This window comes from Acomys minous (genome assembly GCF_964271855.1).
Source record: "Acomys minous genome assembly, chromosome: 13".
In the NCBI taxonomy this organism is placed as follows: Eukaryota; Metazoa; Chordata; class Mammalia; order Rodentia; family Muridae; genus Acomys; species Acomys minous.
Window position 1 is genome coordinate 13,753,100 of NC_140495.1, and position 20,598 is coordinate 13,773,697.

General features: G+C 44.6%; 1 protein-coding gene across 16 annotated transcripts in view; it reads right to left on the reverse strand.

Annotated features, from left to right (window-relative positions):
• The window catches only part of MAP4 (microtubule associated protein 4), a 131,638-nt gene that overhangs the window by 8,760 nt on the left and 102,280 nt on the right, over positions 1-20,598 (reverse strand). For 6 of the 16 annotated variants that reach the window (XM_084752541.1, XM_084752533.1, XM_084752542.1 and 3 more), the window contains 7 exons: positions 12,705-12,808; positions 11,170-11,391; positions 7,652-7,835; positions 6,989-7,048; positions 6,605-6,897; positions 4,564-4,677; positions 2,949-3,041 (listed from right to left, as the gene is read on the reverse strand). In XM_084752541.1, the coding sequence (XP_084608667.1) occupies positions 2,949-3,041; positions 4,564-4,677; positions 6,605-6,897; positions 6,989-7,048; positions 7,652-7,835; positions 11,170-11,391; positions 12,705-12,808 (1,070 nt within the window). The remainder of the gene's footprint in view (positions 1-2,948; positions 3,042-4,563; positions 4,678-6,604; positions 6,898-6,988; positions 7,049-7,651; positions 7,836-11,169; positions 11,392-12,704; positions 12,809-20,598) is intronic. The other 10 variants (XM_084752544.1, XM_084752534.1, XM_084752536.1 and 7 more) reach the window with 6 other exon arrangements.

Here is a 20,598-nt window from a genome sequence, read left to right on the forward strand (position 1 = left end):
GAGCTCCCCAATCTGTCTGGGACACAAAACACTGTCTCAAACAAGGTGGAGGAGCTTGATCAAGGCTGTCTTCTGACCTCTACACATGTATTATGACATGAGTCCCATGCCAACAGAACATGTAGTTTATTCAACAACAACAACAAAATTCCCAAAAAGAAAAACAAAACAAAACACAGTAGCTTAAAACAAAGGAGAGTTATTTGTAGAGCACAAAAGGACCTTATGATTAAAGGAAACAGACCCTAGGTAGCCAGTACTAACATATATACCCATCCATTGTATTTCAAAGTATTCTCAGTCCGCTCGCTTAGCAGGGTCTCTTTGGCTGGAGGTGGCGGTATCTGTAACTCAAGTGCTGGGATTAAAGGAGTGTGCCACATGAGACTCCTCTCTCTTGAAGGAACACCTCAGGATACAACCAGCCACAGGCAGCTACTCTCTCCTGCTCCACCTATGCAGCCCCCAGGCTGTGGCTGATCTGTGACATCCTACATGCTGCTGAAGTGAGCCACCCACAGGTCTGAGCACTTAATCTCCACCTTACAAGGGTGAAACAGAGTCCAAACTGCCATAAAAGTCTAAGTTGGGACCAGTTACAGAAAGAAGCAGCTGAAACAAGGAAACACTTCCTTTCCTCTCCAATGCTCTTTGGATATGCAGCTTGGAAGCATTTGAGGAGCACAAACTAGCTCCTGCCGACAGCATAACATCCCAACAGTAAATGTTATGTGTGTGGGTGTGGGTGTGTAATATGGTTTGGACTCCATGGTGGAACCTACTGGTTGTTTCTTGTTTCTGAACATATGTATATAAGCATGGTGTATATGTGTGACTGCAGTTTTGCTGATGTGTGGGTTCCACTGTGTGTGAGTGGGTGTCAGAGGGTGGCTCTGGGAGACTATCACACTCGACTTTCACTGTAGCGTGGTCTGATATGAACCTAGAGCTCATGGACTAGGCTAGTCTCAACCACCAGCTTGTCCTGGCCATCTCTTATCTCCAACTCCACAGTGCTGGGACTGTAGGTGGGATGCTAATGCTGCCTGGCTTGTTTATGTGGGTACTGGGGATACAAGACCTGGCCCACACACTTGTGGCTCTGTGTAGCAAGTGCCTTTTCTCTTTATTGCTTGAGCTTGCTATTTTTTTTTCTTTGCTTTCTTTCCTTTCTTTTTTGAGACAGGGTTTCTCTTGTAGCCCTGGCTTTCCTGGACTAACTTTGAACTCAGAGATCTGCCTGTCTCTGTCTCCCCTGAGTAAACAGAATGTTTACTGTGGTAGCACGATGGAGGGGCTGACAGAAGTTTCAGAAGGAACAACATTACTTCCATGCCTGCTGTGTCCACATGCTGTGTGCTCTCACCTTTGAACCTGAAAATACTACCAGGCAATTTTCTAATTTCAAAATAGTCTCCTAAAATCTGTGTTCAACCTTTAAAAAAAAAAAAATCTTGGTTGAAAATAAGCAGTCAGCATTGAAAGATCCCAGTAGACTCTGCACACACTACACAGAACCATGACACTTATTACTTCTCCTCTTGTTCTTCTCTGTGAGACAGGCTCACAGACTGAGGACTCGGCTGTATCCTCCACTCTCACACCCAGCACTAGACTCACAGGTAGGTGTCATCACACCTGGTTTATGCCATGCTGGGGTTTGAACATATGGCCACATGAATGCTAGGCAAGCTCTTTAAGATATATACTCAAGCTGGGCGGTGCACGCCTTTAATCTCAGCACTTGGGAGGCAGAGGCAGGAGGATCACTGTGAGTTCGAGGCCAATTTGGTCTACAAAGTTAGTTTAGGAGAGCCAAGGCTATACAGAAAAACCCTGTCTCGAAAAAGAAGAAGAAGAAGAAAAAAAAAAGATATATACTCAAAAAACCAAAACAAAAATTTGTCACACACAGAAATAACCCAATTCCCTTAGAATACCTTTTTCACATTCTTCTTTCTTAAAATTATTATTTATACATATTCTGGTGGCATGTACACTAGAGGCCAGAAAGAGGGCACCAGATCTCATTACAGATGGTTGTGAGTCACCATGAGGTTGCTGGGAATTGAACTCAGCCCAGTGCTCTTAACCTCTGAGCCATCTCTCCAGCCCTTCATTCACATTTCTACCCAGACCAAGAGGCCAAAAAGAAGAGTTACTAGGATTAGGCAGGTGAGATCAGGGGGTGTTTGTGGGTGGCCCAGAAGCATGTCCATGGTTCAGCTCTGCAGACTCCTACCTGCCTAGGCACTGTCACAGCAACAAGTAGGAAACACCCACTCGATGAGGATGACCTCTGGTGCTATTTTCCCTAGACCAGAATCTCCCTGTGAGCTGTAATCATCAACATCCCCAGCACACAGAAAGAGCTAACACAGAACACAAGTATGATAATGAGGAAGATGTTCAGACAGAATAGACAAAAGGGAAGATAGGCGAAGACAGAAGGAAGGAGAGTAGAAAAAAAAGAGAACACAAAGGGAGAATATAGATAGAAGCAGGAGTGGGAGGGTGAAATGTTGGTTAACAGCAATTTACAATGTCAAAGTGTCAAGCACAGGCCTTGGGAGGGTACCATTCTCAGGGCAGGGATTTGCTCAGGGGCTGCGAAGGCACACAGTCAAGTCTGTGCATCCCAAGCAAATGGGAGCTAGAGAAAAACCCAAAGCTTCTCATACATGGTGGTGAGGTGAGACCACTGGGTATCAGTAGCTGTGTCTTAGGGGATCATTAGGACACCCACAAAAATACATATGGGCTTCCAGTTCCCAGGATTGCTTACTGGCAAGGGCCCAACCCAGGCCACTGTGATCCTGTCACATTGGGGAAGGTTCTTTGTGTCCTCTTCCCATAGCCCTCTGCCCCCCCCCATCCCCACACCCTCTGTCCCCATGAACCCACAGGGACTGTGCCTCATATACCAACTGGCCAGAGCTTATACTTACATTGCCACCTCCAGGGACATGCTTAATATTGTCCTTGGAACCACACTTGGATTGAATATGGCTGTAGCTCACTTTTTTGGAGACTATCTGGACCTGGAGTGTTAGAAAACAGAAAGAGAAAGGGGGGGGGCAACACAAAGGGAGGGGGCTAGTTAGAACTGACACGAAGCAGGCAGTGAGTCCACATATGGCCACTACAGCCAACAACAAAGAGTGTCCTTAAACTTCTGTCCCCATTTTCATTAGAAAAGGGGTTGAAAAACACAGGAAAGGAATGTGAAAACAAGAAAGGGAGTGAGCAAACAACACAAGACAGAAGCATGCTGCACAGGGCCACGTGGCTGTCTTCACTGCTTCTGGGGCTGAGCTATAGTTTCTAAGACTCAAAGAGCAACAGGTCCCTGAAGCCCACCCAAATATGGCCCCTCTTTCTTGTCAAGACCTTTCTGGGAAAGCTGGACACAGGCCTCTAGCTTTCTCTAGCAAGGATACTGATGTTCTGACCAGTTCCCATCTGGGGCCTGGCACTGCTGCAGCCAGACTCCCTCCCAGAGACAAAGGCTGCTCTACAGATTGTTTGGGCAGCTGGCCAACTGCACAGATCTGATAACAACAGGAAGGAAGACACACTGCTCATATAAAAAGGCAAATGCTCACATTACCCTGAACCTGACACCAGGGGGTGCAGAGGCCACGGCCTCAGCAGCTCGCACACCTCACCCACCTGTTTCAGAAACACTAACGATGAAGCTCGACGTCCTTTTTGGTTTTTTTTTTGCTTGTTTGCTTGAAATAGAGTCTCACTATGTAGACAAGGGCGCCCTGGTACTTGCTATGTACCCCCAAGCAGGCCCCATACTCCTAATCCTCCTGTCTCACCTGTAGCACTGCTAGGATTATTGCCAGTTTATCTGTTTTAACAATTCTTTGAACCCTCTATCCTGTGCCTGTGAGCTGCATGTACAAAGAGAAAGACCAGAACGGTGCTACAGTGATGAACCAGTCGGGAGGACACCGCCAGGCTGCTCTGCAACGCTGTAGCCCGGGAGCTCAGGAGCCTACAGAGTCCTTCCTTAGCTCTCAGGGAGAGAGAAAGAGGCCCTTCCTTCCCTCCCTCCTCACATGAAACTTGCTGTGCCACCTACAGAACACAGAGCTCACCCAGACGCTTTGCCAGGTTCTATTCATGCCTTTAGCAGGAGATCACTGTTAGCCAGCCAGCCAGGTGTATCTGTCTCCATACCCCGAAGCAGCTTGATGGTCAGACAGGGTGGCGGGGCTCTGCGTACTGCCACGGCCCTGCCTTCTGAGCAAGAACCGCCTGTGATGGATTTGTATGCATACTAGATGAGTTTCAAATGTCAAGGAAGTGACTGACAGTTTTCAAGCTCCCTTCAGCAAGCTGGGGTATGAGCTCACAACTTGGTTAGCTTTCAGGGTTGATATAAAAAAAACAACTGTCTGATAGCTGAGTCATTAACTAGAGGAAGGAACACAGGAAGGAGCAGGAACTAGTTAAGAACAGGAACAAAGTAGACTAGAAGGGAAAATGACTCAGGCTAGAAGAATGATGTTCCCATTTTACCTCAGAGAGGTAAACCTAAATAAAACTCACTTTCCCCGCAGGCAGTTTCTGTGTACTCGCAATGGAGCCGGCTGCTTTAGTGACTGCATTAGGTTCAGGCTTTCCAGCTGTGGCAGCTGCCTCTGTTTTTTTCTCTACTTTGGCCTGGATGGAGATAAAGGGGGAAGGGGCAAGTTTCAAACCAAGATGAGAGCCCAGATGCCATGGAAGGAAAAAGGTGGGAGAAGAAAAAGCAAGGCCAGGATGCCAGGCAGAAAAGAAGCAGGTCACCCTTGCCCCTAGGACAAAACACTCCTAGGCTAGCTCCACAGAGATGCCTGAGCAAGGGGCACAGGAAGAGGACCCATAGGCCAGAGCTGAAACAAAGAAGAGACCATGCATTTATAGAGAAACAGTTCAAAGGCTAAGAAGATCAAATCAGTGGTTTCTTTGTGAGCCTGTGAGAGACTATCATTGTAAATAGCAGCACCTTCTTGACTAATGCCCTGCTCTGCTCTGCCCAAGCACATGGTTACAGTCACCAATGATGGTAAGCAGGACATTTGCCAGGTATACTACAATAAACAATAACCTAATCACTAGCCCGTTATTTATAACCTCAAATTTTTGTAGCATGAAAAACTAAGAAGAGCAAAGATGGGGACAAAGGTCATTTGTGGCTCATCCCAGACACTGGGCTGGTTGTACCACAGCCATCACTGTTTACCAAAACTGAGGCCCTTATCCTGGAATGATCCCAGCCTGTTGTCAATGTCTTCCACGTGAACCATTACTCTGCCCCATTTTTGTGCCTATTCAATTTCTTTAAAATGTTTTTTAAAAATCTTATGTGTCTGAGTGCTTTGTATAGACATAACATGTGCACGCCTGGTGCCCACAGAGACGAGAAGTAGAGTTACATACAAATGGTTGTGAGCCACAGATGAGGATTCTGGGAACTAAGCCTGGGTTCTTTGCCAGCGCTCTTAACCTCTGAGCCACCTCTCCAGTTCTTAACCAACAGCTTTGGACATAAGTACCCTACTCTGGTGCTGTCAGAGTAGTTCATGTGCTGGGAGAGGACGTAGGGGAGACTAACTGCTCCAGGGATGAAGCGTCTCAGCTGAACTTTGGTACCAATATTTCCACCAAGAGAGCTGCTAACACAACGCATGTATCTGTGATCCCTGCAACCAAAATGTTCTTTTTAAGAAAGTTATTGTGTATGTAAAAGTATGCATAGGCACACTTATGCTACAGCACGTGTGGAGATCAGAAAAGAACTGGTAGGAGTCAGTTTTCTCCCTTCATAACAGTCTCTGTGGACTGTCATTTTTGTGACAGGTGGTGCTAAGTCCTTCTATCCCCGATTATCTTGTTGGCCAGAGCATTCTTTGTTGTTGTTGTTGTTTCCCACCCCCGCCACCCCCCAAATAAGACACAGTCTCCCTGTGTAGTCATGAAATTTGTTACATAGACCAAGTTGGCCTCAAACTCAAGAGATCCTCCTGCCTCTGCCTCCCTCTTCTGGAATTAAAGCTGTGTCACCACCTCTGGCCTAGGGTGTGAAGGAAGAAGCCAGACTATGTGGTTCATTTCACAGCACAGCTCCTCTTGGACACCAGAGGGCACCCCAGTTCTCATTTGGACAGGCTCCTCCCACATCATGGGATGGAGAAATAAATGTGTCCAATAAGAACCAAAAATAACTGGGTTCATATCCAGTGCCTCTTTCCCTCATAGTTTCTGAACCTGCCTCTCCGTGCTTCCTAACCCTGTGGCCAGCCATAGCGATTCTGATGGACTGTCTCCTGAGTGCTCATATCACGAGCAAGGCCACACGCCCAGCTTTCTAAAACTCTTATAACAAAGAGAAATATAAGCCTAAATCCCACAATGCTGAAGAGAAGCTCCTTATGGGAAGAGAAAAAACAGAGCTCAGTCCAGGCCTTCCTTGATATCCCAGTGCCAAGAGCCCAGACTGGAATTCCCTGGTGCTGAATACAATGTCCTAGCAACCACTTTTGGTGGCTGGATGAGGCAGAGAAGCATCAGAAGGCAGCATGCTAAGACCCGAGGCTCCGAGACTCACCCGGCCTCCTCCAGGCTGATGCTTCATGTTTTCTGTAGAGCCGACCTTGGAGCGGACACTCTTCAGGTCAGGGGCAGAAGCAGTAGTGGCCAGGCGGCTCGTCCTGGGAGCAGAGCTGCTAGATTTAGCCGAAGTGGGCTTCTTGTCCACAGAAAGAGCCACAGAAGGCCTGGAAGGTGCAGCTGTGGGCTTGACTCGAGTGGAAGGCATCCCTGCAGGGGGTGCTGCCCCAGTGGGAGTGGTGGTTCTCTTAACAGAACTGGTAGAGGTGGTCTTTGACCGACTCAGGTCAGCTGCAGAGAAATGAGAAGTAGCAGGAGTTCAGCGAGGGGCCTGAGCTGGGGAAGGCTCACTAGGCTGCAGGTCAGTTGTATTTGCCATTACCTGGTGCAGACTTAGCAGTCATCCTTTTGACATCAGCAGGTTTTCCCTCAGTTTTAGTGGCTGCACAAAAAATTAGCATATTTAATAAGAGATATGCTAAGATTCACCGTTCATCTGACCATTACAGAATGAGCATGTTGAGCCAGTAGCTGTGCTTGGTTCCGGGACACAGTACAAGATCAACTGCCCACATGAAGACTGTGCACAGCACACATGGCCAGCACTGCACCCTAACGATGACGCACGCATACACGGCCAGAGAAGCAGCTTACTAAAGATACCTATAGAATTAAATTGCCTGCCTCTTTCTTTGCATGGTAGAGAGTGAACACAGAGCCTTCCACACACCAGAAGTGTTTTACCATGGAGCTGGATGTACAAAAACAAGGTGATAGGATCTCTGGAGTCACTAAGGAGGAACTAACTCATCTGAGAATTCACAAGAGTCATCTTTGTTCAACATTTTCCTGAATGCACACAGCTGCTAAGCTTACTTAAGAGATGAAGGCATGTTAAGGCCAGGGCCTGCCTGCCTGTCACTACGCAAGGTATTGAAAACTGAGGACTGTCACTACACTGTTGGTGCTACAACCAGAAGGAAAGGGAAAACCCTATTCTCTTCCCACTGGCTCCCATGGGAAGGAAAGATTTTGCAATACTCACCGCTGGGCCTCTTCGGCAGGGGTGTGGCAGGACTTCTACTGCTCGGCCCAGTGGAAACAAGAGTTGAGGGAGATGTGGCTTTTGAGAGGGTTGGAGTGGTTTTAGGTCCAGCTCTGAGGGCTGGGGCAGATGCAGGCTTGGATGGCGAGGTTCGCTTTTCAGAAATCTTAGCCTCTGTAATTGGCTAGAAATGGAAAAGTGAGAGTAAGAATTGCAGGTCAGTGATGGCCCCAGAGAGTTTTATGAGCATGCTCCCCAAATAGGAGACACTACAGACTCCTCGGTGCCTGACAGAAAATATATGGTTCTAAGATTGGGACTCCAGATAACTTGGGGAAGGTGTTAGCTGCTGGTGGTGTAGTCAGCACACTTGGAACACTGAGGCAAAAGGATTGCTTATGAGTTATGAGTTTGAGGCAAGCATTAGCTACATGGTGAGTTCCAGAGCAGACTTGTCCAAATAGTGAGAACACAAACAAAACCAAACAAAACACCCAAAAACAAAACAAGAAAGTCCTGAAGTGCAACTGGCCAGGTAGGGAATCCTGTGCTTTGAGGTTAGGAAATGGGGTCAATCTACATCACTCCAGTGGGAATGACAACCCCACGGGGCGCATTGCATCACAACCTATTTTTATTTAAGATCCATTGCAAATATTTGACTAAGACTTAATAAGCATATGAAACAGAGGCTAAACGTTAGCCATTCTTTTGGGTAACATCTACCCAGCCTAGTGGGACAGGACAGCACTCCTAAAGCTGAGTAGAAATCAGAGTCAGAGCCTGAGCTGCCGCTGAGCCTGAACCCAAGTGTGTTCTTGGGAAGATCACTGGACCCACATTTCTCTATCTGAATAAAGAAGATCATCAGAACACAGCATTGTTACAGCCCAGCTATTAGGGACTTGGAGGGCGAGAAGATTGACAGCAAAGAGGTGACAAGAAGGGGCAGACCTGACCAAACACCAGGCACGGAACACTGTTCAATGAGGGTCAGTTACAGTAATGTTAGAAATTTAGAGTTGGGGAAAAACAAAAACAGCCTGGTCTACACAGTGAGATCCAGGACAGCCAGGGCTACACAGAGAAACTTTGTCTGAAAAAACAAAAGCAACAACAAGGAAGAATTTCGGGTTGTCTCCTAGCATATCCTATCAAATCACATCTCTCTGCTCATGCAAAATCTCAAGATCCGAATCAGGAATGCGCACTCTTTTCAGTTTGCTCTGAAGTTTTACTATTATTTTTATGTGCATTGGTGTTTTGCCTGGCCTGCATGAGTGCCTGTGTGAGGGCACTGGCTCTACTGGAACGGGAGTCACAGACTCCCATTGTCATATAGGTGCTGGAAATTAAACTCAAGTCCTCTTGAAGAGCAACCAGTCCCTTAATCGCTGAGCCATCTCTCTAGCCCAAGATTTATATATTTTATATGTATACCTGGACATATGTGTATGTACCATATGCATGCTTGGTGTACATGGAAATCAGAAGAGGTCAAAGAGCGCTTCAGATCTGCTGAAACTAGAGTTACAGATGGCTCTGAGCCACTGCACGGGTGCTGGGAACTGAATCCAGGGTTGCCATCTCACCAGCTCAAATTTCTGTCTCTCCCTCCTCTCTCTTCTCTCCTTTCCTCTCCTCCCTCCCTCCCCCCCCCCCTGTCTGCCATGAATATGCATGTGACTGTAGAGGCCCAATGTGGATGCTATGAACCAAACTTGGGTCCTCTGGAAGAATAACAAGTACTTTTAACCCTGGAGCCATCTCTCTAGACCTTGTTTAAGGTGCATCCATCAGCTGGGCATGGTGGTGCACACCTTTAATCTCAGCACACAGAAAGCAGAGGCAGGTGGATCTCTGTGAGTTTGAGGCCAGGGCTCTGATACACAGAGAAAAACCCTGTCTCAAAATACCAGAGGGGGGATGGAGAGAGAGAGAGAAAAATCACTAAAGACGGTGACACCTATCAGACATCACAAATTTGTTGGGACAGATAGCCCCTTCAGCCATAGTTGGTCCCCACTGCCCTTTCCAAACAGGTTTCCTAACTCTATTTGCTTTATATACCTACTACTTTAAGGGCAGAAATAGCTGAGTAAGACTTCAGTGAACCACTCTTTTAAAATGTTTTTGTCTTTCTCTAAAGTAAAAGCAACAAGGACATTTACAATGCTGGCCACTCCTTCATACCATATAGCTCAAACTAGCCTTGAACCTATAATCCTCCTGCCTCAGCCTCCTGCATGCTGGGCTTGATGAAATATATGCTTATCATCCTGGAGAGATGGCTTAGTGGTTAAGAGCACTGTCTGCTCTTCCAGAGGACCTGAGTTCAATTCCCAGCACCCACATGGTGGCTCACAACCATCTGTAATGTGATCTAATGCCCTCTTCTGGCCTGCAGGCAGAACACTCATATAAACAGTGCTGTAGGGGCCCAAACTTCAGAAATGGAGTTAAGACCTAGGCTCAAATCCTGCCTCTGTTATTGTCATGGACTTTATTTAGGAAGGCAATTTGACTGAGCTTAAGCTTACAGAGTTAAAAAAAAAAAAAAAGATAGCAATATTTATATTATGGATGGTTAAAAATACACTTCATTTTTATTATCAGAGTGAGGCTTCACTAGACACTAGCTCTCTTCCTCCCCGCAGCCAGGAGCGCTGTTCAAAACAGGCGCCAACTGTTGGGTACGGCTCAGAAAGAAGGCTTTTGAGACACATCGTTTTTGGTCTGTGATAAGCCTTACTTCTTAGCCAGGGTTTCAATTTAAGACCACAACCCCTAGGCTTACTCTACAAGATTCAAGTAGAACACTACCACATTTATCATAGGAAACATTTCTCACCATGAACTTAAAGATACCAACAGGCAAGGTTAAAGGCCCCTCTCAAATAAAATAAGAACCTAAGGAAGGCAGCAGCCACAGCTTGCACCCCCCCTTCCTCTGAGGGCAATCCTGAATACAAGTGCAGCATTAAGTGTGTACTAGGAAGATGAACTTCACAAGCAGCCTAGTGAGAAGCCTAAAGCTTAGTGCAAAGTAAGCTGTCACGTGATCCCAGAACCTGCTGAGCTCAGTTTGAAGAGTCAGCACGCAGCTAAGTAAGGGGGAAAACTTTATTCTGCAGGATGATTAAAAGGAAAGGCAAATAGCTGAATTGGAAGTAAGAAGTATGGTCCACCCCAAACAATATCTGATTAGTATGTGGAGCACAGGAAAGCAAGTAAGGCACACAAACAGGTGAAGAGGAAGGGCAGTTAGGAAGGAGGAAGACTGGAAGCAGACACAACAATGCTTCTGACCAGGGCGGACAAAGGTAAAAAGAATCAAAGGTTCCCAAGCGTTAGAGTAGCACCAAGAGGCGCCCACCCTGACTTTCAAAGCACCCACTGCCCTTCCCCTATCCTTTCCCAATTCCACCAGCTCATCATCTGCAGCCAAAAGAGCCTGTCTATGGACCTGAAACTCAGAGAGGGGATCTTCCTGGCGCAGTATATGGCTGGCTACTTACCTTTGGTTTCACGTCTCTTGCAGGTAGGGTGGAAGGCCTGGCAGTAGCAGTGGCAGCAGCAGGGCGTTTGTGTGGGGCAGCTGGCACTGAGCCTGAAGCAAGGCTCATGGGTTTTTTATTCAACCCACCAGAGGTGGTGGGAGCTGGCTGCTTAGGGAGAGAAGTGGGCTGTGTTTTGGCTTTCGATGTTGAAGTCTTTGCAGGTTGAGTGGTGGCCAAAGGCTTTAGGTTGATAGTTGTTTAATTTTTAATTTTTAATTTTTAAAGAACATCAAACACACAGACAAAAATAAAAACAAATAAAAAAGTATAAATTGCACAATTCAAAATAAAATTATAAACAATGAGGATTGATGCAACTGAAAATTAGCATTTCTTTCTTCTGAGCTCAGTAAATTGTAAAGTGATAGATACCAAAATGAAGTGGGGCAGTGGAGGAAAGAGGCAGGTGTGATAAGGCCTCTAGAGTTTGGTAGCCCAAATACGTTGAGAGGTAACACTGGAGTCTATCTAACAAGACCTTCTCCACACCCCCACACCCCCCAGGACAGGGTTTCTCTAGGTAGCCTTGGCTGTCCTAGACTAACTTTGTAGACCAGGCTAGCCTTGAACTCACAGAGATTCGCCTGCCTCCGACTCTGCCTCCTGGCATTACAGGTGTGCACCACTGAGCCAAACTCAAAATGAAGTTTAAGAAACTATAATTTTCTTTATTCTTAGTTTGACCCAAGGTCAAACTGAACTACTAAACTACAGAACTACATCCCCAGGTCTGTGGAAATGTCTTCTTAATCATAGTGCTACATATTAGGTTCCTAAACAATTTTAATTAACTTTAGGTGGCTGTAAGAATTCTATAAATAAAGCCATCATCAAGTGATTAAAGCATTATGAGCTTTAAAAAAAATCCTATCTTGCTCTGCTACCCAAGCTGGCACTCAACTCAGGATAGTCTAGCCTCAGGCTCCCAAACTGTTGAGATTACAGGTCTAGGCACCACACCCTACTTTCTTAGCTAAGTCTTGACAAGACTGAATAACCCTAAACTGTGGCACCCATGTGTTTACCAAGTACAGGGGAAATTTCTGAAGCTATGATCTATCTGAAAAACCTTTATTTCCTTTTCATGAACAGATTTCAGAATAAGTCTATAATTACTTTTTGTTGTTAGCAAGGGAAAGGTAAGTGATTTATAAATTGACTATCGTGAACTTAGTCACTTAGTGACTTAGTGAAAAAGCCATGTACAAGGCCCTAGATTCAATCTCCAACACAGAAAACAAATATCTACTGAACATTTTACACGGATATACTAGGGAAGTGCACAGGGAGAAGATTTTAATATTTGGGACAGGCCATATGAGAAAGTGGGAATATATTTTCTAAGAGCATTTACATTTAAAGGAAGAGAAGACAGCTCAGAAAAAAGACATTGCATTCATGATTCAAGCAATAATAGCAGAAGGTTTTTTGTTTTGTTTTGTTTTGTTTTTTAATTACAGAAAAGGATAGGCACCATTCACTCTTGCACCTACCTTCGCTTTCTTTTCTGGGCTTGGTGGTAGCTCCTTGTTTGGTGGGGTAGTGATGTCATTTCCAGCCACGTCCACAGCAGCCTTCCCTTCTTGCCTGGCAACTCCTAAAGGGTGGACAGTCAACAGGAATTATCCTAAGCAAATGTGCTTTACAGCCATTTTAAGCAAAGAAGGCCTCATTGAGAGATCCGTGGCTGCTGCTCCATTCTGAAGAACCCAAAGGGCTATGCTGCTGAGAATGGACAGCTTCGTTCTCCCTATGAGCACAACAGCTCTTGGAGCTCTGGTCATTTGTCCCTGTGCTGAAGCACTCAAAGAAGGATTTGCCCTGATCAGTGCAAAAACCAAAAACCAAAAAACAAAACAGCTCTTAATGTTCAGTTTCCCTTCCCTTGATACTAACAAAGCGCTTCTGTCACCCAAACACCAACTCCCTGATTAAAAAGGGGATGAAAACCTTTTCTGCCATAGTCTATCCCTTGGCATAAAGGTTGCTGAGAGATGGGGCAAGAGCCAGATGGTTCAATAACCTCCCTTACTTCCTTTCTCTGTAAAGAACCACTTTACAGAGGATGTGAGATTAAGCTGCTCTAATTCTAACAGTGACCTAGATTTCCAGCAAGGCAAAGACCCATGGACAATAAAGTCACCAGCCTAAGCTAGCAAAGCAGCTCTCCATAGAAAAGATGCTTCAGATGTCACGAAGCTAAGCCTAGAAGCACCGTGAGCCTATGAAATGCGCAGTTCTAATGTGGAGATTTTCCAACTGGCATAAAATCCAGAACCACAAAAAGTATAACTTAAGAAAAACAAAGTCATAAAATCCAAAAGGCAATTGCTAAACAAAATAAAACATTTGAGCCTCATCTCCAACACAAAGAAATTATATAAGTAACTCCTAGGATATCATGCAGCCAGGATTGGCTTGGAAATCACAACACATATGAGGATGACTTCTGATTCCCCCATCTTTACCTCCTGAGTGCTGGAATTACGGAATTGTACTGTTACACCAAATTTATGCAGAGCATATCTAGGCTGTGGAGATGCTTGGTGAACATGCTACCAACTGAGCTACACCACCAGTGGCTTATTTTTTTTGAAGACTGACTCTCATAAAACAGACGCTGATCTTGAACTTCTTATTCCTCTTTCCTCAATCTCCAGAATGCTGTGATTATAGGCCTGTGCCACTACACCCAGGCCCAAGTTATCAGTAACTTTTGTAAGGTTAGCAATCCACAAAAACAATGCATCAAAATAATATGCAAATAGGCCACAAAAATGACTGTCTTTTAAAATAGGAAAAGGTAAGCTAGGACAGTAGCACAGGTCCATAAGTGCAGTCCTGGGGGAGGTAGGAGCAGCCAGAGTTTAGGTATATAGTAAGTTTGAAGCCAGCCTGGGCTTCAAAATCTATAAGGACTGGAGAGATACCAAAGGCGAAGAGCACTGACTTCTCTTCCAGAACCCACATTGCCGCAGACAGATCTATGGGATCTATGCACTGCACGCAATACACAGAAATGCAGGTACAAACGCCCATGTAATAAATACATTTTGGGGCCTAACGAGATGGCTCAATGGTAAAAGGCACTGTCTGATCTTCTAGGGGTGCTGAGTTCAATTCCCAGCGACCACAGTGGTGGCGCACAACCATCTGTGAAGTGATCTGACGCCCTCTTCTAGTGCGTGCACCAGATCTCAGAAGGCTGTGAGCCACCATGTGGCTTTGGAAGTACAGCCAGTGCTCAACTGCTGAGCCATCGCTCCAGTCTCCGAAATAAATCTTAAAGAAAAGGCAAAAAGTGTTTTAGAATTTCTAAATTAACATTCTGAATTTCACTGCTTGGTACGGCTTCTCAATAGTTGCTCTAAGTGCTGCCATCCAAGTTTAGCTATTTATAGTAAACCAATAAGCTTCTAGTCCCACTTAAGATCCTTGACTTTCTGCAGTGGAACTCATGACTTACACATCCAGGCAAACACACTACTGCTGGGCTATATTCTGAGCCTCTAGCCCCAATTTTACAATTAAATGTGCTAGGGGCAATAAAAACAAAACACAGCCAGGCAGTGGTGGCCCACACCTTTAATCCCAGTACTTGGGAGACAATTGGATCTCTGTGAGTTCTAAGCCAGCCTGCTCTACAAAGCGAGTCCAGGACAGCCAGGGCTACAGAAACCCTGTCTCAAAACAAAACCAAAACAAACAAACATGCTAGGGGGCTGGAGAGATAGCTCAGTAGGTAAAGCAGAGAAATGGAATGTCTGAACCTTAGACTCCACCAGAAAATGCCTGCTTGTAACCCCAGTGCTGGGCCAGGCAGTCTAGAAAATGGTGAGCATCAGGGCACTGAGACACCCTGTTTCAAAGGAAGGGATGGTGTTCCCTAAGACTGTTCTCAGACCTTCACACAAATGTGTCATGTGCCTGCACACACACAAACACACAGGCATAAAATGTGTCTTAGGTCTATTTCCTGTTCACAGCCCTGAGAAAACACCCTGCTACTGTAAATGTCCTCTAGCTTCTGTCAGAAAAACAGCCATTCCTTCTCTGAGAGAGGATGCACAGTCCCTCTCTGCTGGTTTCAAAATTACTATCTCCTTGTGAAAGTTCAAGTTAATTTGAAAACAGAAATTTAGTTATGAGATGCCTGGGCATTTTTCACACTTAGAATTTGCTCAATTTCTTGAACCTGTTTTTATTTTTTATTTGAGGGGATTGCTTTTTTAGAGACAGGGTTTCTTTATGTAGCCCTGGCTGTCCTAGACTCGCTCTGTAAACCGGGTTGGCCTTGAACTCATATAGCTCTGCCTGCCTGCCAGGTGCTGGGAGTAAAGGCCTGTGCCACACCCACCAGGTACTTTCTTCAGTCTTTATGCCACCATCTTTTGACAAATTTGGTACACCTGATCATGATTTCTTTCAACAGCCATTGAGTCTTGCATCCTCCTCCACCTCCAGTGACTCTGAAAGGTGACAACTCAGGGTTTTCATTAATGTACCTTGTCCTGAGAATCACTGTTTTTTGCTATTATTCAAATGATTGAAAAGAATAATTTCTACTCATTTGCCAAACTCACTGATCCCCCTAAGGACAGGACTCAGGGCAAGTGCTCTACCACTGACCTATATCCACAGCTCTGATTCAAACACCCCCTACCCTGTTGTTTTTTCTGAGACAGGGTTTCTCTGTGTAGCCTTGGCTGTCCTGGACTTGCTTTGTAGACCAGGCTGGCCTCACACTCACAGCGATCCGCCTGCCTTTGCCTCCACGAATGCAGGGGTATATGCCACAATGCTGACATATGGTTATATATATTGATTTTTCAAGACAGGGTTTCTCTGTGTAGCATTAGCTTTCCTGCACTTGAAGGCCTTACTTTTGTTGTGTGTGTGTGTGTGTTTTAAAATAACATCTACAACTAACATTTGCCCATTTTAAAAAAATAACTTCTAGGAGCTAGAGAGATGGCTCAGTGGTTACGAACACTATTTGCTCTTCCAGAGATCCTGAGTTCAACTCCCAGCAGCAACATAGTGGCTTTACAACTATCTATAATGCGCCCTGATGCCCCCTTCAAGGTGTGCAGATATACATGGAGATAGAGCACTTATTGCATAAAATACATAAAATCTTTAAAACATAAAGTCTTAACCTGTAAAAAATAAAAAAATAATAAAAAATAATAGGAGGCTGGAGAGATGGCTCAGAGGTTAAGAGCACTGCCTGCTCTTCCAAAGGTCCTAAGTTCAATTCCCAGCAACCACATGGTGGCTCACAACCATCTATAATGAGATCTGGTGCCCTCTTCTGGCCTGTATACACAATAAATAAATAAATAAATAAATAAATAAATAAATAAATCTATCTTTTAATAAAATAATGAAAATAAAATAACAACTTCTAAGTCAGGTGGTGGCGTGCACTTTTAATCCCAGCACTCCAGAGGCAGAGGCAGGTGGATCTCTGTGAGTTCAAAGGCCATCCTGGTCTACAAAGCAAGTCCAGGACAGCCAAGGTTACACAGAGAAACCCTGTCTTGAAAAACCAAACCAAATAAACAAACAAAAGCAATAATAATTCTATTTTATCCTTGAGATTGGGGGTGGTGGTGGTAAATAGGGTTTCTCTGTATAGCCTTGGCTTACCTGGACTCACTTTGTAGACCAGGCTGGCCTTGAATTCACAGTGATTCACCTACCCCTGCCTCCTGAGTGCTGGGATTAAAGGCGTGCACCACCAGTACCCCACTCCTTGAGATTTATTAAAAACATTTTAGGGCTGGCAAAATGGATTAACAGATGAAATCACATGGTCTCAAGCCTGACAAACTGAATACAATCCCCAGGAACCACATGCTGGAGGGGAGAATGAAGTCCTTCCAGTGGTCTGATTACCACATCTACGGCATGGCACATACTTGCCATGTTAACACCTCACTCCCATAAATAAATGAAGTGGTTGTTAAAAGTAACTTATGACTTTTATTTTTGATGTGCACAGGGGTGGTGGTACGGGTGCACAAGCTCACACAAGCCACTATGTGCCTGTGGAGGTCAGAGGATGATCTGGCGCTTGGTTCTCTCCTTCCACCATGTGAATGCCAGGGACTGAACTCAAGTTGTCAGAAAGTGCCTTTATCTACTAAGTCAGATCTTTCTGGGCCCTCATTTTTTTGTTTTCTTCAAGAAAACTTGTAACCGTTAAATCAAATTTTTTAGATTTATTTATTAGTATGTATACAGCGTTCTGCCTGCATGTACGCCTTCAGGTCAGAAGAGGGCATCAGATGACATTATAGATGGATGGTTGTGAGCCACCATGTGATTGCTGGGAATTGAACTCAGGACCTCTGGAAGAGCAGTAAGTGCTCTTAACTTCTGAGCCTTTTTTTTTTTTAAATGCCTCCTTTAAAATACAAATATTGTACTGTTGCAGGCAATCAGCCTGTTATATTTAGCATGTATATTCTGGCTGTAGTTCAAGTGAAATTTAATATACAGAGCCCTACCAGTAATTTCTGACCTGCTGTCTTTCTGGCCTTACTGATGCTCCCAATCCATGCTGGTACTGCCTGAAAGAATTAAAAGCAATTCCCTAGGTCACTGGGTTCCACTAGGTACGAGTTAAGTAATGGGAAGGACTCTTTCTTGGCTGTGTCGGGTAGACATGTTTTCTACTTGGTTTTGACCTTCTGCTAGGCAGAAGGAGGTAGAAGAAAGCTATGGAGGGTTTTTTCATGCCTCTGGGTAGAGAACTGTCAAGATAAACAGTTTATACATGTCCACAATGTTTACTTGGTGATGGCAGGCATGGGTGGGCCTCTGCAACTGCTGCCATTGTGGGTGGATCATGTCAACAGCTGCTTCTACTGCGGCAAGTGTCATAAGTTTACCACCATAGGCAGATTGCTCAATGCTAGATGTGGGCAAAAAAAGTTTACAACTAGGCTTTTGCTAGGTTTCCTTTTTCCTATACTTAAAAAAAAAAATTCAATTTATTTAGTGTGTATATGGCAGGGGTACCAAGGTATGCATGTGGAGGTCAGATTACAATTTATAGGGATCTGCCTTCACCCTAGAGGAATGAAACCCAGGTGGTGAGGCTTTACCTGACCTGTCTTTTTTCTTATTCTTATTATTACCTACTTGCTAGAATTCTAGGTTGCAGACTTCTCCAGGGGTACAGAATAAGAAAGAAACATCACTGGGAGCTCTCTGCACTGTTCTGTAGGTCCTGACTCAAACCTTTCAGGCTCCTTTACAATACTGTTATCCTACAAAGCTAAGCTTGGAATACAGACTTGTGTTTATAAAGGAGGAACAGGAAAAGATAACTCAATATAATCTTATCTTAAGTTTTCTAGTGTAGAATATTTTCTATGTGCATACCTGCATGTGTATATCTATGTTGAGCTATATGCAGTTATAGTTTTTAAAAAACTGACGGCTGGTCTGGAGAGATGGCTCAGAGGTTAATAGCACTGACTGTTCTTCCAGAGGTGCTGAGTTCAATTCCTAGCAACCACATGGTGGCTCTCAACCACCTATACTGTGATCTGATGCCCTCTTCTGGTGTGCAGGCATACATGAAGGCAGAGCAATGCATGCTTGTATGTATGTATGTATGTATGTATGTATGTATGTATAAATGAAGAAATAAATCTTTTTTAAAAACAGAAAAATAAAAAACAAAAACAAAACAAAAAACTGAAGGTCTCACCAAACAAGACTTACTACTATTGACTCTAGCTCACACTAAATATTTTTCACTAGCACAGGGTTTGCAGTAAACAATAAGACACATAATGAAGTCTTATTGCTTGTATGTGCCACAGTAGCAGCATCTGCATCTGTTCACACAAGCACAGCTATACATAAGCATTAACTGCCACTGTCCATCCAGATGTGATTTTTCACAAAGGACCTCCTCCTTGCCCCAGGGGTACTCTTAATAGGCCTTCTGGAACCTATGAGCCAAATGTTGCCTGAGTATCGCCAAAAGAAAAAAGAAAAAAAAAATCTGAAAAGGAATTCATTATATTAATCCATGTTTCTCTGTGTAGCCTTGGCACTGTAGTCCAGGATGGCCTGGAACTCAGAGATCTGCCTGCCTCTGCCTCCCTGAACACTGGGATTAAAGGCGTGAGCCACCACCTCTGGCAGCAGTTTTGTTGTTGTTTGTTTGTTTGTTTTAAGGGCTAGAAATAAAGGCTGTTTATTAAGGGAAAAAAGGCATTCCTGATAGCGAAAGTGGGCTATCAACCTGGGAAAAACCACAAAGGCTCTATTTTAAATTAATTTACAAAACACCTGTCTCCTCTCACATCTGTATATTGGAGGCTTTCTGGTGCATGTTCTGGTTGTTAGACAAAGCCTCCTACAATTTGTACTTTTCCTTATTTTTGTATTTATCATTAAGCTGTCTAAACTAGCCTTGAATTTATTCTATAACCCAGGGTGGTCTTGCATTCGCCACCCCCATCATCAGATTGGAAATTACAGTTGTTTTGCCTCTTCCAGTTCATCCTACATACTAGGAACAGGGGAGTCTTCCCCACATAGACCTGGGCTGTGTTACTTGCTGTCATTGGCAGGAAACATAGTAGTCAGCAGTCAAGATGCTGTCTTAGAACAGCATCTGAAACTTACTAAGAATGGATATCCATTTCTAGGCATCTTAACCTATTTGTTTTTCTAGATGACAACAAAGTAATTCCCAGGTAGGGGTGAGGGGAAGAGGCATGTGGACAGAGGGCAGCAGAGACACATAGTAGCTACAGCTGGATGTCAGCATCATTGAGTTAACTTTCATGAGATTCTTCTATGGCCTGAATATAAATACTACTTAAAATAAATAAAGCCATCTTAGTTTTAAACTTTCTCCTTCCTATTGCTTCTTCCTTTATTTTTCTTTTTAGTTTTTTTGAGACAGGGTTTCTCTGTGTCCTAGAGCTTGCCTCCAGCTCAGAGAACTGCCTGCCTCTGCCTCCAGCGCTGGGATCAAAAGCACACATCACCGCTGCCTGGCACAACCGTGCCTTTCTTTGCCAGGCTCTCATTCTATAACCCACAATGATACTGAACTCACAGAAATCCTCAGCCTCCCAAAATGCTGGGATTGGAGGTAGGCACTGCCACACCCAGTACTGGCTTCAAGCCTTTGTTTACATGAGTACTTTTATCTGGAAGTCTGTATCTCTGAACTGTCAGAAATGCTGTTTTGGTTTTTAGTTTTTGAAGACAAGAGTTTCTCTGTGTAGCCTTGGCTGTCCTGGACTCACTCTGTAGACCAGGCTGGACTCAAACTCACACAGATCCACCTGCCTCTGCCTCCCGAGTACTGGGATTACAGAAAATACGTAGCCAAAGCAGAGAAACCAT